The sequence below is a fragment of the Brachyistius frenatus genome, unplaced genomic scaffold (assembly GCF_029030835.1).
Source record: "Brachyistius frenatus isolate BFR_SWC_R1_liver_20210118 unplaced genomic scaffold, ASM2903083v1 Contig_12, whole genome shotgun sequence".
Classification (NCBI taxonomy): domain Eukaryota; kingdom Metazoa; phylum Chordata; class Actinopteri; family Embiotocidae; genus Brachyistius; species Brachyistius frenatus.
The window spans coordinates 5,024,541-5,052,237 of record NW_027210611.1 but is presented as its reverse complement, the minus strand read 5'-3'; the positions used below and the strand labels follow the sequence as shown (position 1 = coordinate 5,052,237).

Genomic DNA, 27,697 nt, shown 5'->3' with positions numbered 1-27,697 from the left:
CACAGAGCAGCCGTAGCACCAGTGATTCATTAACTTGTATTGAGATGTAATGTGGATAACATGATGATAAAACTTTGCAAAGACAGATCTTGTATGAACTCTGTGCAAACATTCTTTTGCATAATGCCGACACGTCCGCACCTCACAGGCAAATTTGGGTTTAGTTGAATGAACATATCTTACCTAAAACACAATGAGCCTCAGAAAACACAACAACCTTAGTTCTAGTCTTCATTTTTAGTTTAAGATGAAAAAGAAGCCACATTTATGTTTTTATACTTAACATAAAGTGTCAAAAATTGTGTCAAAAGTAATTAACTAGTAGACATCTGAAATGTAGCCCCAACAAGACACCGCTGCATCAAATATATCAAAAGTGTCAATTTATTGATTTAAAAGAAAATTAATCTTTGGCCATATTAAGTTAAATCACATCACATATTTCTAGAGCACATTTAAAAACAACAGAGTGTCGGCCAATGTGGTTTACAGATCATTTGGATTAATGTAGGGCAAAAACCAAACCATGACGAAGAAGACAAAAATAATAATGATATGCTGATTTATATTATGTAATCTTAATCAATCCAGGATTTGAAAGGTTGAGATAGTATTTGTTAAATGGGATTACAGTTTAGAAAAAAAAAGAAATAAATATTTAATAAGAAGCCTAATAGAGGTAGATGTACTACAAAATTTGTTTTTTAAATCTAAAAGTGAGTGTACCTGGGCTGGAAACCGGTTTCAATACCTAAACTCTCCACTGGGGGGCGCTCGAACCATTTGGCTCACCTGTAGCAACAAATTGAAGCAATTAAACTACTCACTATTAACTTCTCGTCGGTAGTGTTGAAAGTGTCACCATCTCTCGTTCCTGTCTGTGTTTTTTTCTCAGCAGTTTGTATTTCCTGTTGTCGGAAGGGGGACATCCTTCAGACCTGAAGTCTGTGAGTGGGGGGGGGGGGGAAACCATCTATTTATTTCCACCTCGTCGACGGGTGTGTTCTGCGGAGAAATGTAGGAAGTAACGTTAACCTAAACACTTCCCGACTAGGGACGACGAGGACGCGTAAAAATCTTCCAATTCCTCAAAGAAGCTGTGACTTATAAGAGCCATGACGACGCCCAACTGTCGGGAAATTACCTTTTCATCATTTTAAACTCGCTATAAGCAGTTTCTTGGCTCACCTTTTTTTTTTGGGGGGGGGGGGAGCTCAGGTGAATCAACTTTTTTTTTTTTCCCTCGGAAGTTGTGTGATCGGAGTTTGCAACGCCAGCCGGAGGAGCAGAGATCTTATTCCTCTCTTCATTGTCAGCGGTTTTTCGGATTTTTAAGATGAAATGAAAAAGTTTCCTTCGATAGGTGAGACTTGTTTTGACATTTTGGTCCTGTTTGACACTTATTACTGTTTATCATTTGTCACCTGGGCGGTTGTAAATGTGGGAATTTTTTGATGGGAATAGCAATAAATGTGGATTATCGTTGATACTGTGGGTGGTAATGAAGCTTTCAAACAAATTCATTTTCTTTTAACGTAATTTTCGATGTCTTTTCTTGATTTCTAAACTGTATTTGGTTTCATTGTGTGTGTGTGTGTGTGTGTGTGTGTGTGTGTGTGTGTGTGTGTGTGTGTGTGTGTTTTGTTTCTGCAGTGGATGCTGGCAGAGAGTTAGGGCAGTAAGTTATGCTGAAGCCTGTCCCAGAGTATCAGGATGAGCACCACAGATGGAGCCGGGGCCCCTGAACAAGATGGAGAGGCCCGTGTTGTGCAGATCTACCCCAGGCTGTCCCAGGACACGCCTACCTACTGTCCCCTGCAGGTCAGCGCTGCGGACACGGCGAGGGCGGTCATCCACAACTCCATGGTCACGCTGGGCCTGGACTCCAGCCTGACGTACAGCTTGCTGGAGGTCAGGCAGAGCGGCGGAGAGGAGAGGCTGCTGGAGGCCGGGGACTGCCCTCTGGAGAGAGTCCTGCAGTGGCCCCCACAGACGCAGAAGTGGCACCCGAAGAGTCACGGGTACTACTTCATCCTGCAGCAGGCCAACGGCGGAGTAGAAACCAGCAAAAAGGACTACGATGACCTCTGCGGCCTCTCCGCTGTGACTGAGGAGCGTGTTCTGCAGGCTTTACGCCAACGCTTCTCCAAACGCAAGATCTACACCTACGCCGGCAGCATCCTCATCGCCATCAATCCCAATAAGTTCCTGCCGGTTTACTACAACCCTAAGTATGTCAAGATGTACGAGAACCAGCCGCTGGGCAAACTCAGCCCTCACATATTTGCCATAGCCGACGTTGCCTACCGTGCCATGCTGAACAGGCAGGCCAACCAGTGCATTGTGATATCAGGTGAGAGTGGCTCGGGGAAGACTGAAAGCAGCAGTTATCTCATCCACTGCCTGACTGCACTCAGCCAGAAGACGTACTCCGGCGGGCTGGAACGGACCGTCCTCGGAGCCGGGCCGGTGTTAGAGGTAGGTCACGTTGACATGAAACCACTGACATCAAAGTCTGTTGTGGCTGTCCACAGCGTGACGCAACCTCAAAGGGTCTGACAGATCGCCTCACATCATCAGTGGGTTTGACTTTGAAGGTCTAGAAACACTGTGAAAAATGCCCATTACAACAATTGTATACTACCAAATGTCCAAAACAACAAATTTTAACATCAAAGAAGCCAACTGGAGTTCTTTAGTTTCTTGAAGACGTTTTGCCTCTCAAGAAGCCTTTAGGATGAAAATTCAAACATCTTTAAAAAACTAAAGAAGTCCAGTTGCTTTTTGGATAAACTTATCAAAGTAGTTACTGATGAATGTAATGTCAGGTCACCAAGTTAATGGGTTGGGCTCTAATTTTGGTAAATAATTCTGAGCAAATTGAATGTTTTTCATTTTGGCCCATTGGTTGTTCAAAACGAGCAGTTTAAAGATTTGTTCTTCTTTCAACACATGACTACACATGTAATCAAACAGCAAATGACCAACTTCCTGTCATGAGAAATGCAGCCGCACTCCGATAGTAGGAGGTGTTGCGCTGTATAGAGGGCATCATAGTCTGCCTTCTAATTTGATTCATTTATTGAAAACATTTTTGCAATATTTCCAATATTATTTTTTTTCAACCTCCAGGAACTCGCATGTATTAGAAACCCTCAAATAATACAAGTGTTTTTCAGTTGAGTTGACACAATGAGCTCCTTGGTTGGTTTAGAGGAAGATTATCTTGCTGTCAGATCATCTGCTTCTGCTGCTGTGGTCTGTGAGGTCAGGACATCAGCTCCTTTCTCATGCTCATAGGAGTTTGCTGATCACCAGATGGATCTGGGTGATGTTTTTTTGTTTTTTTCCTCATTTTGTGGCTGTAGTTTGGGGTGCACCTCCAAACTGCCCATTTTCTCATACCTCTCATCCTCTTTCTACATGCAAATCACTTCTGTTTAAAAACAGAAAGCTGAAAATAATCAAACCCCTCCCGTGTGTTTTAGACTTCCTGCAATAAAAACATGACCGTAATTGACCATAACCATAAAAACCCTGTGATCTAAATCGTGACAGCTGTTTTGCCAATCGTAGATTTCTGATAAACCGCATCAAATGACAGGAAATGAAGAGCCATTCACATGTACGAGTTTGACTCAGAAGGCAGCAATCATGTGCTGACAATGCGGCATTTTTATTCATCTCTAATATATCTAAATATCAGTGTTTTCATCATTTGTTTTCCACAATTCCTCTCACATTTGGATTTATATATAGCTCAGATGTTTCCTCAAATGAAAAAGCACTAAATTACAAAACAGGGTATGTCAGTCGGGAATTCATTTTCTTTTACACATAACGTCAGTTTCACAGACATCTTTCTTTGTTTCTGTTGTGTATAAGTCGTCGTGTCAATGAGTAACAGGACGCCACATTTCCCCACGCTTTCAGTTTCAGGTGTCTGTTTCCCAATGTGTATCAATGACAACAGACGTGAAATACAGACGGTTTTAAGGGAAATACCCGCCTCTTTGAAACTTCTCTTACACTTAAGACTTAAGTTTGTGTTTTATGGGGGAAAACCCTGTTCAATTTATCTAAAGAGTCCGTTTTTAGTGCTCAGGGCCTTGGAACAGATCGGTAAAGTTGGCATTATTGAGTTTCACTTCGTTTAAAAAGTTGTGTTTTTCATGTTGCGTTGGAAAAGTGCTGCCTGTGGCTTTTCACTTTGCACCATTTTAAATCCGTTCCAGCTACCAAAATGTGCTCGAACACTCGGTGTGGAGATTGAATTCTTCTGCACGTTTTATCTTTCTATCAATAAGGCAAATCGCCTTTTCCACGGAAGATCTTGGCTCGCTTTGTTGCTGTTGACACCCACCCACCCACACACCCACACACACACACACACACACACACACACACACACACACACACACACACACACACACACACACACACACACACACACAGTCCCAAAGGACCAGCCTTTTGTGAGACAGCGACTAAATATGGATTCTTTTCCTCTCTGAACGAGTTCAGCAAGTTTCTCCTTGAAATAATCAACAGATTAAGCATTTTTACTGTGAACTGATCTCTCTGGCATTTTATTGCTTTGTGCTCTGCTTCCATTTGGCTTTTAAGGAACCACAGATTCAGCTTGAGGAAAGAGAGTGACTTGCTGACCTTGTGTGTTTTTTTTGTGTGTTTTTTTTTAAACTAAACTTACACAAGACTGAGATTTCACAATGGAACAAACAGCCCTCAGCTATATCCAGAGAAGGCCAAGTGTTTACACCTGGCCCCGTAGTTAAGCTGCTTTTTGCCATCTTGGGATTTCCTTTGTAGTCATGAGTCACAAGTTGTTAATTTGTATCTGAAATCATAAACACTCCCTTTTCGTCCTTCCTAACGTTTAATTCAGTGTTATCTGACCTGCCATCAGTACATAAAGGACGCTACACTTGATTTAGATTTCACTGGCGCTCTAAAACAGCCACTGACTGGTGTATTCAGTGCCCATTTTAAAGTATTGAAGATATCTTAAAATACGTTGTTGTGAATCTGCGGTCAGTAGCCGGCAGGTGATGGCACCTTGCTCTCATCAGGAGCGGTGAATGACGGAGTGGTTGCTGCTCGAGGTTCGTGTCGGGTGTTGGGTGATCAGGAACCAGGAGGGAATGTGCAGGGCGTTGTCTGCGAGGGAACACCAGCGAGAGAGAAGTGAAACGGGAACGTGTCAGAACAGGCTGAGCGAGGTCGGCTGACAAAACCCCACGCAGCAAAGTCTAAATTTCCTCCTTTTTCTCTCTGCTCAAATCCCTCCCACTTTGTTCAGATGGGTTTATTCTGAGAATCATGGATCTTCATAGGTCTGCGTTTGAAGCCAGATTTCAGTCTCATGTTTCAAATCTGACCCCAATCTTCATCCCATGTCAACATTTTGTGATCTGAATCTTTTTTTAGTTTCCCATAATCCACCTGTTGCATCATTTCTGCTACGCAACTCGCAAAATCAGAAAATATGGCATGATTACATCATTAGTGTGGTCATTGATCACTGGTAAATATATTCAACATAAAATAAGACCAGTGTTTTCCAATCTGGACCTTGTGACCAATTTCAAGAAGTTGCAAGATGAAATCTGAGGAACCACAAAACAAAAACAAACCTTTTTTCATATTTGCTGTCATATTGTTGCCTTTTTTTTTCTTGTAAATTATAGGGTTTTTGTTCAAATTTCATCCTCTGTGAATGTATTGAAATATGAAAAGGGAAACGTTACTCTGTGGTTGATATGGTAAAAAACCCAATATCCAAATTCAAACCAGGGGCAAGCTGTTTTTCATACAAGTTGGGAAACCACCAAACTTGATGACGCAAAGAGCAGCTGCCAGATGTTTTTTATTAATTGAATAATCACGAAATACATTTTTCGAGTGATGGCAGAAAATGGTGAAAAAAGTAGCGATGGCTTCAAATCGCTTGTAACACTTCAATTACTGCCATATAAAGCAGAACATAGTCATCATGTTTGAACCAACGATTGGACACGCTTGCTTGATCGTTAAGTGAAATGTCGCAGCTCATTCGTTTAACTCATCAAACTTGTCTGACTTCAGGTGTTTCCAACTTTCTTGATAGTTTTTTATAAATTTTACAAGGGGTCCTGAATTTATTGTAAGATTTGTGTCTGGAAGAGCAGGTTCTTCTAGGGCTTATAGTAAGAAGTCTGAAGGGCCGTCCATCATCACCATCATCATCATCGTGTCCTTCCGCACTTACCGGACATCACATTTGAATGCATCACCCGCCGATATATCTGCGGCTTGAATTATTTCACCAAGAATTGAATGTTTTTTTTCGTGCCCTCTCTTTTTTATACACGCACAATAAACATAACAACTTCAGTCCAGCAGCTGTATGGTGGTAAAAAAAAAATTTTTTTTTAAATTGTGTGGTGTTCTGCAACAGCTGCTGCAGCTTCCTCAGACATGTAATTTCAAAAATACTTTACGTCGGCGCTCCCTACCTTTCCGCTACGTAACCAAGATGGCGACCGCTGAATGTGAAAGGAGACCATCGTTTCACGCTCTGCGGTTTTTCTTTTTGGTCGCGTTCAAACTGTTTTTAAGTGCATCGTCGGGTTGTTGTAGTGCTCTGCATGTTTCCATCCTGGACAGAGTGAATGCACTTATGCACTCAGAATAGTGAGTGTTAGTACATGCGTAAGCCTTTTTGAACACAACACGGGTATAAGCTGCGTTTCCCTCTCTGTGCCACGTACAGTACCATCTGCACTTTCCTCTGTTTGTGTCTTTCATTTCTGTCCTGCTGCGTCCAGGTTTTTTTTTTTTTTTTTTGCAATATGATTTTGACTGATGTGGAATTTGAAGGGAGACGTGTGCGTGTTTGAGAAACCCTCCACTGTGTTTACAGAGGCTCACTGGGTAGAAACAGTCCAGTGATTTAAAGCTGTTCCTGCCAGCGTGTGATCAGTGCAGTGCAGCTTGGTGTCTGCGCAGACAAAGCTCTGGCCCGCTAGCACACAACCCTCGCGTTGGAATGAAGCACAACCTTTTCTTTTACAGGCTGACGTGAGTTCAGTTTGGTTTTTTTTTCTTTTTCTTTGAGGAGGGTTAATTCTTAAAAAGTAGAAGCTGATCTTCAGTCAGCAGCAGCTGAGAAGTGTTCATGATCATGTGCAAGTCATTTTGGCCTGTGACTTCACCTGTGGAGTCTGTTTTGTGTCTGGAGGGGAGGCCATAAATACTGTACAACTATTAGATGAATCAAAAAGTTTCCTCTACGGCCGCAAATAACGATTATCTTCATAACCAATTAGTCTAGTAGTTTCTTCTTTTTTTTTTATTCCCTTTGTAATATGCTGTGATTGGTTGTTCAACTGTCAATCAACTGGTCTTTAACTCTAAACTTGACTCTCAGACATCGTAGTAACCAGGCACAGGCAAGACGTCCCCCCCCCCCCTCTCTCCCCGCGCTGATCCAATGTAGCACCCCAAAGTGTCTTTAAGTTTCTTACTTTGTCCAATCAACAGTTGAAAACATTAAATTTATATTCACATGAAACTGTTTACGAGCAGTTGAGTTGTGGGAGCAGATGATGAAATGATAAATTAAAAATGCTTATGGCCACTTAATCATGTGCACAACAGATGTGAGTCTCCTCCTCAACTGTGTTTAGATGATGATGATGATGATGCTGTGATTGAATTGTAACTTGCTGTATGTGACAATTAGGAGTAAAACAACTTCAATAAATGCAGGAAAAAAACACACAAACACATAAAAGTACTTTATTCTAATCCCTTAAGAGATTTTTATTTTTTTTATTTAATAATTTAGATTATTATTATTATTATTATTATTATTATTATTGTACTAACTTTATTGTTTAATTTTTCTTCATTGTGATTCATAAGACAGAAAATTTGTTTACATTCAAACCTACTAATTCACTTTCAGTGTCCTGCCATCCACAAACCGCAGTGATTTATTCGCTCGCTTCTCTTTGCAGAAAACATTACCATTGTTTACGTATGGGTGCCAGTGTCCGAGGGAAAGATGCCTGCAAATTTGTCTGTTTATTTTAGTGAAAAATGATGTTCCTCGTGTTTTAAACAGGCCTTTGGCAACGCGAAGACAGCAGAGAATAACAACTCCAGTCGCTTCGGGAAGTTTATCCAGCTCAACTACCTGGAAAGTGGTGTCATCAGAGGGTGAGGCGTCACGTTTTAGTTTCATTCTCGACTTGTTTAGTGACAATTAATGGCTTCAGCAGCACAGATTTATTTGTTTTGTGTTACAGCTCATTTTTCTTTCAGTGTCAGAACTGGTCAGTGTTGTCGACCCGCTCGAAACCTTCGCCGGTTTTATTAATATTCTCTTCTTGAACTTTTCTTGCAGGGCAGTTATTGAGAAGTATCTACTGGAAAAGTGCCGCCTGGTGTCCAGAGATAAGAGTGAGAGGTATGATTAAGACTCAAATATATGACACTTAAAATACTCACGGGAACAGTTCTGATTCATATTTTAATCCATAATCCGGGCATAGAAAGGAGTCTGTGCCGACATCAACGCTACTGACAATGTCACCCATTTGTACCTGAGCTCTGACCTCTAATACGAGCCAGTTAAAGCGGACCGCACTCACAGTTCAGAGAAATGTTCAGTCAATAACAAAGTTGAATTGAAACTTGCATATGCCCCGATTAACTGTTTCAGCGCTCTGTGACCTCTGACCCCTCAGGAACTACCATGTGTTCTACTATCTGCTGATGGGTGCGTCCAAAGACGAGCGCGATGAGTTTTCCCTGTTAAAGCCACGGGATTATCTCTACCTCAAGCAGGTACCTTTGATCGACACACTTTACAGCAGCGGTGAAGGAGAAACAGGGGGACTAGCATGAGATGAGTCATTTCATCTTATCAAATGGGGACAAATCGGTAGTAGATGTTTAATAGAAACACACAGGATCTAGAAACTAGTCAATGCTAGTCCAGCATGTCAAAGCGGCTGCTGTGAAGCAAATAAATGGACTCTTAAATAAATTGTACCTGCTTTCAGTCGAAATCATTTTACCGTATTATGTGGAGAAGTTAAGAACGTGTCGACCATGTTTACTAAGCTTTCAGTGAACACAATGATACACTTACCCGTTTCATCTTGTTTATGTGTGCCTGGTGTGTTTCTGTTTACTGTCACAGTTCAAGTATTACCAACCAACAATTTCTTCCATCATATTCCGCTTTCTCTTTTAGCATTTTTTTTTGTTGTTGTTTTTTTTGTTCTTCTTCAATATTTATAACAGATGCAATCCCGTTCCGATTCACAGTTAATTTGCCTGCGCGGACGCGCATAAAGAAAGCATGAGAACTCCGTCAGGCGCGGCACGATTTCCTCACTCTTTCTCTTCTCTGCCTGTTCTGCAGGAAGACCTCCATTTAGACGATGAGGAGAAACTCAGGAAGGAGTACAAGCGGCTGCATCAAGCTATGGAGATGGTTGGCTTCCTGGCCTCCACTAAGAAACAGTACGTGTCTGTCTGAAAAATGTGTGTCTGCTTGGAAATATCTATAATTTAAGGCTTTCTTCCTGAGATTTAACAGAATTAATACAACAGCTTCTACCATAAGGTTTAGACTGTTTCATGACATACATTATTAAAGTGAAGCTCCCTCGTTAGCTCTTCTGTAAGGGTAAAGAAAACTCGGATTTACCGAAATATTTTGAGTGAGAAAGTGTTTCCAGCGATATTGTGATGTTTCCCAGCTCTCAGTTGCAGCAGCTCTACAGTTGTAGAAGTGCCCGATAATTTAACACTATTGAAGAGCTTCTGACTTCAATATTGGTGTCAGTAACAGGTCAGAGCTTGTCAAGTCAAGCAGAGGGAAAAATGCAGCAACTATGTTGGCAAGCATCAGACAGCCTCAGGGCACAGCGCTCAACATAAAAGCCCTAGCACTATTGTTTGTAACCTGTTCAGGTCTGCTTCCCTGGTGAAGAACCACACACAACAACATACAGGTGGAAACAGAACTGGAATAAAGTCAAAGAAGAGAATCATTTCTTCAGTAATAAAAGGTTTCATAGAATATTTACCAAGCAACTCAACTGCAAACTGTTAGAGAACCTCTAAAAACTTTTCCTCCATGTACTGTCGGTTGGAACAGCTCCTGACCTGCGTATCCGGCTTGTTTTAAGGCTTTGTTTCCCAATGAGACATCAGTGTAGAAACCCAGATCATGTTAATATTAACTATCAGCTGCTGTTAGCTTCTACATGTCCTTGAAGGCACTGCTGGTGTTTACATCAACACAGCAATGTTTGACCTTGCTCACACTGTTATCCGGCTGCAGATGCACAGGTCTCACATTAACTTTGACCTACTGATGAACGAGTTGTAAGGTTTGAAAAAAAAAAAAAAAAAAACAGGGAAAGAGACGTAAAGGAGACACACAAATGTCAGTTTATATCATAAATACATGAGAGAATTATCAATCAGTGTTACACTGGCGCCTCATTTGAAAGGAAAACAGTAAACATTATTCAGTGTCATAAAGACTAGACAGACTTTTATTTTTCTTGTTTGAAATGAATATTTCTCTTCTCAAGTAAAACTCCACAGTTCCACTGAACGCAAATAAAAATCCAGTTTTTGTTCTGCTGCCTCCTGAAGCTGCCAAATAAACTTTAGATACATTTGACTCATCTTGTGTTTAAATATCGGAGAAAAAATGTCAGTCAAAAGCGTTTTATTGAACTTTAATGAGGTGACCTCTGTGGACATTTAGCTCTCATCTCTATTATGGCTGCCAAACCACTTAATGCCATCTCTGTGTGTGTCTGTGTGTTTCCACTGTGCAGTATATTTTCCATCCTCTCTGCCATCCTGCTTTTGGGTAACGTGACGTTCACACTGTCAGAGGAAACTCAGGTCCTGGAGGCCGGACCTGCTGAAGTCTTGTCTACACTGTCAGACCTGCTGAAGGTACGTTTGTGCTAACCAGTGATAACACTACACGCTGCTGCATTTATAGTGTTCACAATTGGCATTAAGATTACTGATGACTGCAAAATGAACCGTATTGTCTTCGTGGCTTAGAAAAGAACATGTTTCAGCCTGTTCTTTATGTCTAATAAAGTTGATAGTCGTGTTCTTTTGTTTTTGAGGAGGAATAATTTGTTGTAAAATTTTCTTAACAGTTTTTTTATTTCTTCTTATTTCTAGGTGAAACAGAAACTTCTGGTGAAGACTCTGACGAAGAAGAGAGTAGTGACTGCCAACTCCACCGCAGTTTCACAGTACACATTAGAACAGGTATAAAGTTTAAATTTACTATTACGGCTGCTGAAGTTAAATTTTTCAAATTTCAATTGTTCTATTAAGCTTTTAAATTTGATTTGTGGAAATTATGAGTCAGTTATGTTTGGTATTTTGGTCTTGTTGTGCATTATATGTAGAGTTCTGTTCTATTTGCGTTGTTTTATTTTCTGGTGTTTTCAGGCCACCACCATGCGGGACTCCATGGCCAAGTTTTTATACAGCGCTCTGTTTGACTGGATCGTCCTTCACATCAACCACGCGATGCTCAACAGACGAGACATGGAGGAGTCCGTCTCTGTGAGTCACGACATTCAATTTGGTGTTGGAATTTTTAATAAAAACAACAATACTGTCTGCAGAGCGCCTGACACATCCTCCAAAAATGTGTCTTGTTTTCCAGCTTTCACATGTGACTTGATGTAGCTCAAAGGTTTTATTATCAGTTTTCCAGGATGCTGCCTTTTAAAGTGTCCCGATTGCTGTTCTGTTTTCAGTGTTTGTCCATCGGCGTCCTGGACATGTTTGGGTTTGAGAACCTGCAGACAAACAGTTTTGAGCAGCTGTGCATCAACTACACCAACGAGACGCTGCAGTGTTACATCAAACAGGACATCTTCAAGCGTGAACAAGTGCGTCACTTTTCATTATATTTGCATACATTTTACATCACTGACATCTCACATTTTCTGAAATGATTTTATCTAAAGTCAACATGGATACTATATGAACTGTTTTGCAACTACTAATACAGTCCCGCATCCATGCCACAGAGACAAGTTGATTTAAATCGAATTACTGGAGTAACGTGATTATGTAATTGTGATTTAACTAAATTCCAGGAAGACTACGTGTCTGAGGGCATCGCCTGGCAAAACATTGACTTCACTGACAACAGTGGCTGCATTCAGCTCATCAGTGAGAAGTCGGTCGGAGTCTTCGACCTGCTGGATAAAGAGAGCAGGTAGGTGAACCGTGTTCACAGCATGGTTGCTATGATCATTTCTGTCATTAAACATTTGATGGGAATCTTACACACGTAAAAGTAAAGGACCCCTTCACTTAGTGTTTCTAGGCACCATATAACCAATTAATTAAACGTCAATAACATTATGTAGTTGTAAGATAAAATAGCATTCTATACTCTTTGTCAACAATTATAAATTCTCCAGTGAGGTCTTTTTTTTTAAAATATATATTGTTATAGATCACACTTTACTTGTTGGTGCCTACTGGCAAAATTATGATCACTTGTTCTGTATTAGCGGATCAGTTAAACTCTGTTTTGTTGGATTTCAGCTTCAATATTTCATCTGGTTGCTTCAGACAAATACACTTAAAAAAAATAACTGCAGCGTCCGTCCTGGGTTTCTGTAACGCTGATTAAAACAAAATAGTGACTCAGGTTTTTCAGGAAAATCAGAGCCAGACAGGACAAACTCACAGCAGGATCCAGTTCATGATCCAGAAATCATTATAACATTTAAATATAATGTCAAACACAATTCTCTATCTCTGAATAGCATCACCTTAATCAGTACAATACATTAAACTCATCTACCTTTACAGTTTGTCAGAATGTTTAGCTGACACGTGTCATTTCTGCTGGTGTTGGGTCAGTCTCATGTTCTTTCCATGACATTGTATGTTGAACCTGACAGTGTGCCCTTCTCCCTGTGTCTCTTCAGCCTCCATCAGGCCACAGATGAAACCATGTTGGACAGGTTAAAGAAGCAGCATGAGTACAACCCATTCTTTGTCCCGTCTCTAAATAAAGAGCTGACGTTTGTCGTTCGGCACTTTGCTGGGAGGGTTGAATACCACATCAAGGTGGAGTATAATTCCCACACTGTTCTAAAGTTTTCCCTCCTGCATTTGAAATGAGGTAAATGTCCTCTCCATCATGCAGCTTGACCTCTGTAACATATTGTGGATCTGCAGTAGCCTTGTTAGATAAGCCAGTGTGGGAAAAATCTCTTAACTTAGTGAATGATTAATTCCCTCCACTAAGAAGACAGTGGATGTGTTGTGAGTGCATGTAAATACATAAGAAAAGATCTGATGAATGCCGGAAACTGCAGCTTCTCTCTGTTGTATAAATGCAGCGTGAATATATACACCATACTAATCATAATTATTTTGTTTTTTTCAGGATTTCCAAAAGAAAAACACAGAGCACATGCGTCCTGAAGTAATATCACTTCTCCGGAGCAGCGAGCGCTCGTTCCTGCATCACTTGGTTGCATCGAGCCCAGAAGCTTTGTTCAGATGGGGCATCCTCCGGGCAACCATCCGCATCCTCACAATATTTAAGAGCATGGGACGCCAGCGGGCAGAAATGAGTAGGTATTTTTAATGGGTTAGTGAGCTGCGTTTTTAAATTCCTCAGTAGGTTTCTCAGTCCTAAAAACATTTTTAAAAGATAGTACATATTTCTTTGGTGGACAAGAAGGTCACATCTTATCATGAATGACTCAGTCTGTCTCTGTCTTCACCCCTCATATAAGAAATGCTCTGATTATTATATAAAACTGACTTTCTGTTCTGTCACCACAGTGGCTGCAAAACGAAGCTCCTTCAAGTCCCTCAAAGAGATGAAACAGCGCAGCAGTCCTTTGGGCAAGCTGTCCAGGTAAATATAATGTAGCAGATGTTTGGGGTCGTAGTTGGGCTGCATGATACATTTAGCACTGATTAGACTTCTCAATGATGGTACTGCGTGATGTAATTGAAACCAAACATCTTCAGTCCTAAAACATTTGCACAATACTCTACTTTAAATGTATTTATTTTTTAAACCTGCTGTTTGCTGATTAAAATTAAAGCACCTCTCTGACTCTTACAGCACCAGCCTCACTCTGGATTTCTCCTTTGATCGTTCTGATGAACATCCTCTTGATGTGTTTGAGGACATCTTCGCCAATTACGAACAGACGAAGTAAGATAGATAAGATAGATAGATAGATAGATAGTTACTTTATTAATCCCCAAGGGAAATTTTTTTTTTTTCGCTACAGCATCATTATAGGTACAGGAAGCAATAAAACAACAGTAAAATATTAACTATAAAAATGCACAGTATATACAATAAATAAAATAAAATAGAATAATTTAATTAAATTAAAACTAACTAAACAATAGTGCAAAGTTTAAAAAAAAAAATATTTAAACAAACAAGAAAAACAGACAGCGGTGTTATTGTTGTGTGATGGATTTTGCCAGAGGTGAGTTATTGTACAGTCTTATTGCAGTAAGTGGGCTATATTCCTTTTGTTTAATCACACTCGCATCTTCTGTTATGCAACTTTTCACTTTTTATGTTCAGACCTCTGTGTTTTATGGAGCCTCATTTTTGTCTCTGTTTTCTGCAGGAAAAGTCGAGGCGGTCGACAGAAGCAGCTAATTCCAAAGGTAGAGTTTGGATGCGGCGTTGATAAAGCTCAGTGTCATCAAAACACTTAAAAAGCAGATACGCATCTTGATTGAATGATTTTATAATACACCTGCACAGTCCCATTGTTTTAATAGTCTGAAAGCTCGTGGCCTTATTTGTTTTCTTCAAACAGAACCTCATGGATTTGCGTTCACTCCAACACATTGTTGGTCTTATGGCGCACGACCGGACCAGCAAATCCATCTTCCACCCTCACCGGACATCAAAACCCCCGACAGTTAGTGCTCAGTTTCAGGTTTGTCTCCGGTGTAACTTTGCTAAATATAATTATTGTATTTCATCAGCATCGCAACTGCTTTCCAGATTAATAGGTATTTTAAAGACATGAAAATGTATCTACATTTCTCACATCATTTTCTTTCTGTTTTCTTATTCTCTAACAGTGGATATTTAAGCTTTTACACGTTTTTTTTTTTAATATTGTGCTACTAGTGGTAGTTTGACCGTCGTCTTAACGATTGATATTGTTTGGAATTTACAAAGGCTGTCCCCTTTTTATGCTGACTGTACTCATGTTGGACATGATTACTGCAGGTCTCAGGGTCATACACCAGGAGTTTAATGTGTTTGGTGGGAAAATATAACAACAACTAACACTCGTATGCGTGTAACTTCTGGGGTGGTAATTTAGTGAAGCAGGCTGAGCACAGGCATTAAACTACCGTGCTTGTCTTACCTCGTTAAATGATGACCTACAAATGAGAATCAGAAAGCCTTCAAAATAGTCCGAAGTATTCAGTTTGTTGATAAAAAAAAATTATAATGCAGGTTTTTAGTCTAAAATGTTAGTCACTCAAATTCAAATCTGCTCACTGCATGTTATGTGTCTCACAGGCGTCACTCAGGAAACTGATGGAGACGATTGAAAAATCCGAACCTTTCTTCATTTTTTGTGTTTGCTCTAATGCTGAAAAGGTAACGTCATCTATGAATCTGTAGCTTCATCCTGGCAAATTTAGTCCCACACATATAACATACACGTGTATAACGCAAGTATATCACTTCGGAAATGTTTTCTTTGTTCTTACAGAAGGAGCTGCACTTTGACGATGAATTTGTGCTAAAACAAATCAAATACACCGGCATCCTGCAGATGGTTCACATCCAGAAGTCTGGCTACAGTGCCAAATACACATTTAAGGTGGGCACTCCTTTTAGAATGATGTTGAATATTGTACATATACAACTATATACATATATACATAGATGTCCTACTTTAAGATATGTTTAAGGGACGTCCTATTCTTGTCAATGAGATAATTTGCACCTTTTGATCATGTTGATGACAGGAATTTGTGGAGAAGTTCAAGATATTGCTCCCAAAAGGAACCACTGCGACTGTGGAGCACATAACTCAGCTGTTTGAGAGGATGAAGTTGGATACGACCACCTACCAAATAGGAAAAACCAAGGTTACCATATAACTAACTATACCAGTATCAGTGCCCACATTTACTACTCATGTTTCTGTTAGTCTTTGAATTCAGTTGTTGACATGCGGCAATTTTGTAAATTTATATGTCTTCTAAGGTAATGTTTATTAATTAAACAAACTGTCACTTACTAATAACACACTGCAGATTTCGGTTATGTATAAAGTAATATTTCATGCTCTGTACGCCATCCTTTTCTCCACTCAGGTTTTCCTCAAAGAAAAGGAACGACAGCTGCTTCAAGACACGCTCAACAAAGAAGTGATGCGTCACATCGTCATCCTGCAGCGCTGGTTCCGCGTCTGCTTGATGAGGCTGCACTTTCTGCAAAAAAGAGACGCCACACTGATCATACAGGTGTAGCTCATTTCCTGCTCATCACTTCTAGATAAGAAAGCTCCAAAGGTTTCCAAAGATGTCTTAGATAATGTGACATCAACAATCCACCCTCACAACTAAATAACAGCTCACGACTGAAATGTGTAACATGAACTAATCATTTGCACACCGTCTCAGACTTATGGCTGTGTAAAAACAACCAGCCATTTCCCAGATTCTCTGAATCCATATCTCGCTCACGTGTTGTTCAACGTTGGGGGATCAGTCAGTGAGAGACATTCAGTCACTTGTGTGCCTGTTTATTGCCTCAGCAAAGGAAATGTTCCCAAAGTCAAAAAAATAAAATAAAGAGCCTAACAACGGAATAAAGCTGAAAGAACATTTCTGGTTTTTCAGAGGAGCTGGCGTGAGTTTTATGAGAACGAAAACCGAGCTGCTACAGTGATCCAGATGGCGTGGAAGAGTTCCCTGAAGAGGTCAAAGCAACAACAGGAGAAGGGCGATGGGAAGTCCAACACGCGGCCTGGAAGAGACAGGTAAACACACAACTGTAGCTGTGTTTACTTTGTAGGAGCACCATCTCTGCTAATTAGAAATATACCAGTTTCATAGAGTTCAATTTGTTTAAAAGTGTGTAAGTGTGCTGTCTCTACCCAACCTGACCAAAAAACAGGACTCAGAGACGCTGCATTATGATCATAGTTGAATGAATGGTGTTTGTGTAAAGCCACAGAAACAGTTGGATATAATTAAACATCTATGAGTTGTTGCAGCGTTAAAATCAAACCTGCATGAAAGGCTTTTTCTCAAATCCCACACACTGCAATGATAGATTTAAAAAAAAAAAAAATTTGCATCAGACTTGCCTATCTGGTAGTAAGTGTTGTGTTCAGGGTCATGTATGCAACAACACATGTTTTTAACCACATGTTAATTTTTTTTAACATTTTTATTAAGGATACCTTAGAGTTAAGAGCTTTACTTGCCAGTGCTCTCTGGTGGCCAAATATAGAGGAAATGTGCTGTATCTTTTCAGCATTTCTGTTCTGGTATTTCTTGCTACCTGTAGGCCAACATATGACACCAATAAGCTTTAATGGGGATATATCATCTCTGGTTTTATTCAGTGGTTTTGAAAAACTAGAATCCAAACAGAAAACACTTATTAGTATTTATGCTATGAGTACAGTTGCTGCCATACCAGTCTGATTTAAAGCTTTTCACACAACAGCTTGACAAAAAAAGAGTTGAAGCGGCAGCCCAAAGTGGAGCTCAGCCCCAACAGGATCCCGCAGCCTGGCCCGGTCCACAGCCAGTCGGCGCCGAGGGACAGGAGCAGGGGATCCCCTCCCCCTCTCAACAGACCCCTTTCTCTGCCTCTGGACCCCAAAGTTGGCAGTGGAGATCTCTCCATTAGCCCCACGAGTAGCAGCTCGCTTCAGCGCTACAAAGACATGGGCGGCATCAAGGAGAAGGCCGTGAGGTGGAAGGAAAGACAGAGTGAAGGGGAACCGACGGACGAATCAAGTCCGGAAATACGGCGGCGAAAAGATAACAAGAAAGAGGAGTTTCAGTATGTTGTTTTTTTTTATTTCCGCATCCATCTGCCACGATAAACTCATAAACTTTTGCCACTTAATAGCTCTTCTGGTAAGGTCTCAGCCAGCTATTTTGATAATATGTTAAACATCCTTTTTGTCAATAATTTGAATCCATTGAATCTACTCAATGATAAAATGTTTACCAGTGATTTTAGTTCCACAATAGTCCACAGCCCTGCTCTTATATCTCTCTACAAAACAGGCGCAAAGGGAAGTCCATGTCTGCTGATGAACTGTCCAAGATCAGCTCATCAGGCTCTGACAGCTCTCCTTCTACCAATGAGGTAACTTTTATCCACGTTATTACATCATCTAAAGCATAATTCAAAACAGTGCGGATGCAACGAGAACAATGAATCTTTGAATCTTTATTTTTGCCTCTTATAAAGAGTTGCCATTGTCCTTTACAACATAAATGTTGGTGTTGGTGCTGTATGTGTGTGTACTGTAAGCTTATGTTGTGCTGATAAACACATGTATGGAGGCTCCTCACACATGAATTAAAGAAGGCCTCCCAATCTGTGCCTCATCACTTTTCCCGGCCCAAATCAGGTCAGGGTGCGTATCCGCAAGCTGAACAAACGCAAGCGGCGTTTAGCCTACGCCCGCAGCGGTTTGGTGATTAACTTTGCGGCCTCCAAGGAAAACGATTACTGGAGCTTTCCGCTGCCTCCCATCAGCCCCCACGTACCCGGCCTGAAGAGCTCGGCAAGTAACATGGACATCCAGTCCTTCAAATCCCAGGTCAAGGTACTGACCGGAGGGATGCTTTGCCTGAACGACCACAACTTTCCTCTGCATGCAAGCCTTGCATGCGTATGTCCCAGATAGACAGCTTGCATTGTTTTGGGACTTCTGGTTTGTGCTCTGCAGCCCCGGACGATGAGCAAATGAGCTGCTGCTTGCAAACAGAGAGGAAATATTAAAAGCCCATTTCCAAAGCTCAGTTATGATCTTTCTATTCTCTTCGCCCCCAAATGAGCAGCAGGTCCCAAGGTACAGAATAAATCAACAGAATTAAGATCAGTAGCTTCGATGATCACACATGGAACGAAAGCTAACCGTATATCTTATCATACCAGGTATTGTTTAAAAGAGTTTTATTAAACATCTATGTAGTCTTTTGATTTATAAAGGCATAAACACACTTTCATGTCCTTTTAATTACAACTTGCATAGATCTTAAACTACATGGAGTCATACATACAAACCTACCACTAAATTAACTTGTTTCCCAGGTTATGACCAAAGTATTTCCTGTAAGACTTCAAATAATGTAAATATCACTTTGGATGGGCGACACCCAAAAATGATATCACGATAATTCGGGCAAAATACTGAAAACATATTGTTAATGATTTCAAGAACACTGAATTGCAACAAAACAAGTTTAATGGTTTTCATGACGGCATAATCGTAACTGTTTTTCTTCAAATACTGACTAACAACTGACATACCGCTGTGGTTTATTGAACATCTGATCTTTTTTAACACACCTCTCTTTCAAACTAACGTCTTCACCTTTGAGCTGCTTTCAGCTGTGCTGGTTGTTGCCGTGTGTCAGTTATGCATACATACCGTACATCGTGCATAACAGTAGGACCATATTACATTAGGTTGTAATATGGCCATTATCACAATATGAATTTTATTTAATATATTAGAAAAGTATTACAATATCATTGTGGACAATATGAAATGGCGCAGCCTTAAATATTCACTGCCGTATTGTTGATTACAGAAACAGTATAAACACACATTTCAAATCCTACTAACCTTTGTCAAATAACACATTTTCATAAGGACAGTCAAATAAACTAATTAAAACAAAACGGAAAGTCAACTGGTGGGAGGAGATAGTGTAACTTTGCATGAGAAGTAAAAATGGTGAAGGACCATTAGTATTGTGGTATTATTTTCTCATGTTTATATGGGGTGTGGATTGGTGGTGGAGGAGCTGTGGGGAAGTTTTTTGGAAGAGACGGGTGCGACCGCTGCAGGGGAACTTGGTGGGGAAACGGCACTAACTCTCACTCAGGAACATGTTTGGTTCTCATATGGAAGTTGTTTTTTGGAGTTGCTATATCACAAGTTTAATAGTTTCACTTGCAGAAAGTTTTAATACAAGTTACTACTGTTTCAGATGCCACCAGAACCTGATGGCTTCAGGTTCAGCCTTCCAGCCACGTCCACCATCGATGACTCGGGACAACGAGGATCTAACCAATCACAACCGTCAACGCCTGAGAGGTATCACACGCAGTTAATTCATGAGGGAATTATTTTGAAATTCTGAACCAAACTTTATGTTTATAACTTCCTTCAATCTTTTTGATATCCTGCTGCATGGAGTTTATATGGATTGTCTTTTCTACAGAGTTTGGTTTCTCAGTAAATTCCTGAAGAAACGGGCGCCCAAATATTCCCCGGTCAATGACTCCTCGTCAGATAAAATGGGTAACCTAAAGTTTTAAAGTTCTGATTCCTTTTTTGATTGAACAGTGCTGATACTTTAATATTACACATACAATTAACTTTAAATAGGCTGAAGGAGGTACCTGATGTCAGGGAGTCTTTAGGACAGATTGTAGGTCGTTTGAAGTAAATGTTAATTGTTTTAGGACTGTGTGTGGAGGAAAGAGGGAAAAAGGAAAATGTATATATTCTTATACAATGACACAACTTTTTGTATGTTCATGTATTTTTTCTTAATATGATGGTTTACCTCCTGATGACACACTTCCTCTCTTTACTGCCATCTGTAGGTTAAATGCTCATCATGTCCAAGGTCTTCATAAAATCCTTATTTTAGTGTTGTTGTTGTTGTTGTTTTTTATGTCATGTGATTAATACTACTGTCCGTCCCTCTGCTGCCTGCAGTCACCTTGTCCGGCTACACTCCACATCCTTACCACGTGAAAAATCAAAACAGTGGGAAGACCAGGAGTAACCCCTCTATTCGAATCAGCCGGGCCACACGGGTATTGCAGTGGGACGCATCTCTGGACCGGGAGATCACCGACCCCAAGGAGCTACGAAACCTCGACGAGTTCCTCGGGAATCAGGTGGGCAAACTCGGGTCTTAATGTACATATGACTCTCACTTGTTTGCACTGTGCATGTGCAGTTTTGTGGTCTTCATTTTCAGATGACTGGTCCGTGTAAGTTGGCCCTGTAACTGTAGCTTTTGATGCATAGACAAATGGGGTGACATGAAAGTGGTTAATATAGTGCAATTATTGGACACAAACGTCAAACCATGTCGGAGGGATGCTTGAGGTGGTCTTGGCTTTTTAACTGCAGACGTCCTCAGTCTGAGTAGCGGGGATTGCAGACAAAGACTGGGTGTATGAAAAGTGACATAATGAAATAAGTATAGAAGCACATTACTGGGAAATAAAATAAGCTTATGCAAAAGGTCATATCCAAATGAACAATCCTTCATTAAAATAATTATTTTTCTACAATTTATTGTCATATTTTAGTACCTAATCAAAATGTTTTTCATTAAACGTTCTCATAATTGTTTAATTATTTTGTAATGCCTTATTTATGCATTAGCTTTATTTTTTGGCCATTTTGGTGTTTTATAGTGTATTTATTTTATAATTATTGTCGTTTCTCAAGTGGAGTTTTAACATTTTTAAAAAGAAGTCATGCACAGGTTTACAGAATTGACAGTAGATACTTGTTTATTGATCATGTATTCTTGGTTCTCTCTGGTAGGGACCCTCTCTCTATCTCCTATACCTCTACCCCTGTATCTCTCTCCCCCTTTTTCCCTGCCTCCTTCTTCAAGATCAACTGTCCAGTTTAAGGCAAATATGAATAAAATGCTTTTCAAAAATGTCCTGTGTTCCACTTGTTCTGTCATCAGGTGAATGACCTGCAAACAAGAATAAAAGAGCTGTCGGCAACGGAGAGTATTTTCCTCACAGCCACCATGCAGTTCAGAGAGACCATCAAAGGCATGTACTCTCTCCAGGTCAGTCAGCGTCTTTCACTGCACCAGCAAGTAATTCACAACATCATATAGCAGGCAAAAAATTAGGACTTTTTTTCCTTTATTATGTCGTCATATTGAAATCACTTACAGAAAAGCTGCCACTAAGTCTTACAATCAAGCATGATTAAAGTGCTTAGAAATAAAAATGGTGAATAACTACATTACTCTGACATTTTTTGACCAACAGAAGCCCCAAATTGGCTACAAGTATCTGATGAAGGGCTACCACAACCAAGTGAACATACTAGCGGCACCGAAGGAGAAGGCAGAAGTCTCACTCGTGGTCAACCTGTTCCAGTCGGTGCTGGACGGCTTTATCAGGGGACAAATAAAACGAGTGGAGTCCGAACCAGCGAAGGTAAATCTGATACTGTCAGCCGATCATCAGTCCCCAAACCACTGAGAAAATATGTCACTCATAAATCTCACTTCTGGCTTATCTCAGGCTACCAAGACGACAAAGAAGAGGAGGAAAAAGGACAAATGTGTAAATTGAATATCTTTTTCTTTTATGTTTCCTCATTATGAATATGAATAAATGAAGATGAATAATCACGGTTTATTTCTCCACTTCCTATGTCCACAGCCTGATAGTCCTCTGGATCACCTGTTCAGCACATACCAGGTGAACATCATGCAGTCATGTGACCTGTGTGGCTCCTACATCTGGGGGATGGAGAAAGCCTACATGTGCAGTGGTGAGTACAAAGAGCTGCAACACGTAACAGCATTTTAAGAAATACACAGAGATACACAGTAAAATTCTGTTGTACATTTTAGCGTGCAAGTTGATATGTCACAAGAAATGCCTGGACAAAATCATCACAGACTGTTCAACACGGTGTGCCAGGCAGGTGAGAAGTGACATAAACACCACAGTATGATCGACTAACTTTAAAAACATTCACATGAATTCCTCTGCGTAAATCTCCCATTATCCCTCTTGTCTTTCCACGTGATAGGACAACAGTGTACCAGGCTCCCTTCACTTCGGGGTGCAGGTGTGTGTCCTCACCAGTAAAGCCAACCCCGTGCCCAAAGTGGTGGAGCTGCTGCTGATGCACGTGGAGCTCAACGGCCTCTACACTGAGGGCATCTACCGCAAGTCGGGCTCGGCCTGTCGAGCGAGGGAGCTCCACCAGATTCTGGAGACGGGTGAGAAGTTCTTTACACCCAAGCTGATACTTGAAATGCAAAAGAAATTGTCGTAGGTCCACCACAGTCTACATGACAATTCAGGGTTCCACTTAATGGGATGTTGCTTGTATTATAAAATGGTATGACTGGTGTGGCGCTAACAATAGATTATAAAAGTTCATTTTGAATTTAAAGATGGAGAAAAACTGTCTTTCCTTTATTTTTTTCCCGCTTAATACTTCTCGTTCCAATCAAGGAACTTGGATCAAGAAAGTAACTTATGACAATAAATACTGTATGATAACAACATCTGATAACTTGCATGCTGTATTTTTTTTGAGTAATTTTAATGTCGCATTCATAAGCGACTCGGAAGTGAGAGAGTTCCAACCTCCGGGTAGGAAAATTCACCTGAACACCTGTTTTTCTATACTGACATCCTTTGATGATCAAATCACATTCTTGATCATCTGACTGCATACACTCACAGTTTATTTCAAATACTGTTAAAAAAAAATTTGAAGTTAATTTCTCATCTGTGTGTTGTGTCTCGTGCCATCAGATCCTGAGGGAGTGACTTTAGAGAACTACCCCATCCACACCGTCACAGGCCTCGTTAAACGCTGGCTCAGAGAACTGCCTGACCCGCTCATGACCTTCTCCCTCTACAATGACTTCCTGCAAGCAGTGGGTGAGAAATCATCGGTAGTATTTACATTTTTAGCACGTAGGCCCTTGTTTCCATTTGCATAAGTGCATTCCTGATGAACAGGCTTATTAATTTTGTTGAGTAGAAAGGGACTGATACAGCCAATCACACTCAGTGGGTTAGATATTTTATTTTAGTTTGCAAACTAAATGGAGCTGTGTATCTGTTAATGGTTAGGAGGGATTATACATCATATCATGATATATATATGTGGGTATTCTAGTAATGCTGAGATGCTATGTATATGACAGAAATCCATGTACTCCTTTTCGCACAGTAAAGGCAACACATAGTGTACTTGTCATAAATCTGCTACTTTAATTCGTTATGTAAGATTATAACAATGTGTGATATAAAAGTTTAAAATGTATTAATCCCATGTTTGTTCCCCCTCAGAGCTGCCAGAGAAAGCTGAGAGAATACGAGCTGTATACCAGAAAGTTGATGAACTTCCTCCTGCTAATTACAACACGTTAGAGCGTGTTATCTTCCACCTGGTCAGGTAGGAGAATTTTTTTTTTTTTTTTTTTGTGTCTTTTATTCGTGCATTAAAAGTGCCATGAGATTTTGACCTGTGTTGTCTCTCAGGGTTGCAAAGAAAGAAAAGCACAATAAGATGACGCCGAGCTCTCTCGCTATCGTGTTTGCCCCCTGCGTCCTGCGGTCACCTGACGCTGATGACCCTTTCCTCGGTATGAAGGACGTGTCCAAGACCACACGGTGAGTCATCATACTGAACACTACTGTTAACTCTACATCGTCTTCAGGAAGTTTTATTTGTTTCTCGTGCGCTGAAAAAGCCTCGTTTTAAAATACTGCTCTCGTACACATTGTGAGTGTATTTCTAAAGCTGGATCGTGTTGTCTGCAGGTGTGTGGAGATCCTGATTTCCGAGCAGTTCAGGCGCTACAACGAGAAGATGCAGAATATCCAGGAGCTGGAGTACGCAGAGGCGCTGGCTGTCAATCAGCTCAAACTGAAGAGACAAAACACGGTGAGAACGCACCAGTACGAAATAACTCCATGTGGCATCTGTCAATACTTAAAAAGTTTTTTTTTTTTAAGTCTGTCAATCTGGCTGGAGTTTGCGAGGATACATAATGCATGAAGGCAGCACAGACGATGCCAAAGGGAAGGAGACCAACTCACGGAAACATTTTAAATTCACCGTCAAAACTTTCCCGATTATTTCCTCTGCTCACAGCTGTTGTCTAATGTCCGTACGTCTGCCTGTGCCCTGCGGGGTTTACTTGTACACAAACTTAAGTTCCTTTTACATTTTTTGTTATTTAATTGAAGGTAGCAAAAATTACACACGTTCTTTTTAGTATTTTTTTTTTACCAAATCACACTGTTCATCCTCGAGGTCTATGTTGAGTCCTGCCTGGTAAAACATTTTGCAAAGCTGACTTTTTCGAAGTTTAACCCATTAGCTGCAGTGTATCTGCACAGAATGGGGCCCCACTCACTGACAACATCTTGATAGCACTACTATCTCTATACTATATTGGTCAGAGACTCCACAAGATGCCTCTAAACTCATCGGACTCATCAGATATAGTTACCATTTTTACAATCCCCTCTGCTACAAGAAACCAAAACAACAACCTAAACGCTAAAACTGGCCCATTTTGATCATGCATTGAGGCAAGTTTGCTTGGTTCTTTGCGGTTTTTAGAGATTTAGCCATTTTAAAGCCCGAGCTCACTTCCCCACATGCAAATGTTTTACCAAAACAACTTCCCTCCCAACACTGTTTTACAAGGGCACCGCGCTGCGTCCTCAGCTTAGCATGAGTGTGAATGGTTTAAAGTAATACAAACAAGCCACAGTGTTTTTCCACTACAGTATGCCAGGATGATATATACTGTAGGTGCAGCCAGACCATATTCCAGGTCTGGCACAGTGCTGCGGAGATAGGTCTGGCCCCATGAGACCGCGTCGAAATAACTTTTCCTTTTAGTGTCTGAATTACTAGATAGAAATACTACTGACACAAACACTGCTCTACTCTCGGTGCAGGTCGTTGAACAGCCCTCAGAGCTGGATGCTCCACAGCAAACACACCCTGACGAATCCGAGAAGACCCTCATTGAAAGGATCAAGTCCATCAAGCAAGAGAAGTGAGCTGACATAGTTTGATCGCAGTTCTCCTCACCGTGCATTTAAACTCATATGTTTGAATGATGATATCTTGTTTTTGTCGTTTACAGGGTGGACTTGGCGTGCAGGCTACCTGACCTGGAGCAGGAGCAGTCTGACAATGACAACCTGGACTCGTCGTCATCGATAAGCACAGAGAGCCTGGAGGACCAGCTGGGGAGCCTGGAATCCGAAGGTCAGTAAGGAGGTACGGTACTTTCACCTTCCTCTGGGTTTAAGAACAGACCAATAAACTTAATGTCATTTTTACTGTCCCACCACTATGGTACCATGGTGTACCATGACAGTATGTTATCATGATATCTGTGTAACTGTAAGAAATACGTCTAGACCAATGCATGATAAAAACATCATAAACTATTAACAACTTCTTATGTGTACTACAAACCTCGTACTAAATATTGTTAAAATATATTTTTTTAAATGTGTCTGTTACCAGGAAATGCCACCACACAGTTGAAAACCCAGAAACCCGCCTGCCCACACAAACCTCCTGACCTGGCGCAGAGATTCAGAAGTCTGATGGCTCAGACAGACGATGAATGTAGAAAGCTCACGTCAGAGCAAAGGACAGACGTTACCCAATCTATGTGCTTCCTTCCCAGCCAAGAAACTCCCTCGTCAAACAACAAGACTCTAAACGGAAACTTTGACGACCTGGACATCCCTTTCATCGATGAGGAGGAAGAGCCAAGCTGATAACAACACCACAAGTTGTAACAATTTGAATATTCCCAAGTATGTGTTCATAGAAGCACAAAAAAAAGATGTGCACATTGTTTTATAGACTTTTCCATTTGTCAGTGCTGCTATGGAAACAAAGTTTTTTGAGAAGCTATATGTATTTAAGGGGAGATTATGCTGACTGTTTCTTCAGGGTTTTCAAACCAGATCTGGAGAACTTCTCAACACTTCATATCAATATGATGTGTGATTTTTTAAAACATATTCCAGGATTGTACGGGTGGATATTTTGGACCTGTTCTGTGTGTCAATCTGTGTAGAAAAACTGAGACAACATGATGAGGAGCGACCGAGTTCACAAGAGTCTCTTTACTAATGGACAATACTCAGAGCTCAACCACTGTGGTACTAATGGGAGTTTAATGTCTTTGTGGGGAAAAAAAATATTGTAATTACCAGAGAAGTTCTCACATTGTAGATAGTGGGATTCATCATTGTACAGTGTGATGCTGCATTTTGGGGTCTCGCTGACTGCACTGTTGTGCACCTGGAACAATTAAGCTATGTTGTTGTTGTTTTTTCCATTTCCTGTGGTATACATACTCCTGTGACCAATTCACTGATTCAGTATAGCTGTAAAAGAACTGCTGTCTTTTAGATTGACTAACTATTTTTGTTATTGCAAGGCTGTGCAGATTTGCCAAGTAGGCTTCAGTCTGTACATTACTTTTTTATTTGCACGCCTTTACATTTTACAAGGGGTAGAAATGATGCATATAGTGGTGAACGTCCTCCAAGGCTGGCTAGTGTCACCTTCTGAAATAAACAGACACGTTTTAAGTA

At 40.6% G+C, this 27,697-nt stretch overlaps 1 protein-coding gene across 4 annotated transcripts; it reads left to right on the top strand.

The window, feature by feature from the left end:
- The first annotated feature begins 977 nt into the window (after positions 1-977).
- LOC138617400 (myosin IXb) lies at positions 978-27,697 on the top strand. 4 transcript variants are annotated; one of them, XM_069692387.1, is made up of 41 exons: positions 978-1,363; positions 1,654-2,478; positions 8,129-8,223; positions 8,411-8,473; positions 8,754-8,853; positions 9,437-9,537; positions 10,872-10,995; positions 11,236-11,325; positions 11,512-11,628; positions 11,826-11,960; positions 12,171-12,292; positions 13,017-13,158; positions 13,481-13,670; positions 13,885-13,960; positions 14,174-14,266; positions 14,700-14,739; positions 14,895-15,017; positions 15,617-15,697; positions 15,813-15,923; positions 16,072-16,194; positions 16,423-16,572; positions 16,951-17,090; positions 17,786-18,127; positions 18,358-18,439; positions 18,708-18,905; positions 20,299-20,405; positions 20,533-20,612; positions 21,036-21,220; positions 22,033-22,140; positions 22,349-22,519; positions 22,607-22,648; positions 22,748-22,859; positions 22,942-23,015; positions 23,124-23,316; positions 23,861-23,989; positions 24,404-24,509; positions 24,596-24,727; positions 24,878-25,001; positions 26,030-26,130; positions 26,221-26,345; positions 26,610-27,697. In XM_069692387.1, exons 2-41 carry the CDS (start codon positions 1,714-1,716, stop codon positions 26,867-26,869), a joined length of 5,652 nt encoding a protein of 1,883 aa, XP_069548488.1. In that variant the 5' UTR covers positions 978-1,363; positions 1,654-1,713; the 3' UTR covers positions 26,870-27,697. The 4 variants fall into 4 exon arrangements, with proteins under 4 accessions (XP_069548488.1, XP_069548490.1, XP_069548489.1 ...); XM_069692389.1 differs by having other exon boundaries at positions 26,221-26,357; positions 26,610-26,692; XM_069692388.1 differs by lacking the exon at positions 18,708-18,905.

Excerpts from the sequence above, each read along its gene's own strand:
- LOC138617400 (XM_069692387.1), top strand. The coding sequence starts at position 1,714 with ATGAGCACCACAGATGGAGCCGGGGCCCCTGAACAAGATGGAGAGGCC. Across the intron at positions 13,671-13,884 it reads ACGCCAGCGGGCAGAAATGA|TGGCTGCAAAACGAAGCTCC; the intron begins GTAGGTATTTTT and ends CTGTCACCACAG. Across the intron at positions 17,091-17,785 it reads ACGCGGCCTGGAAGAGACAG|CTTGACAAAAAAAGAGTTGA; the intron begins GTAAACACACAA and ends TTCACACAACAG.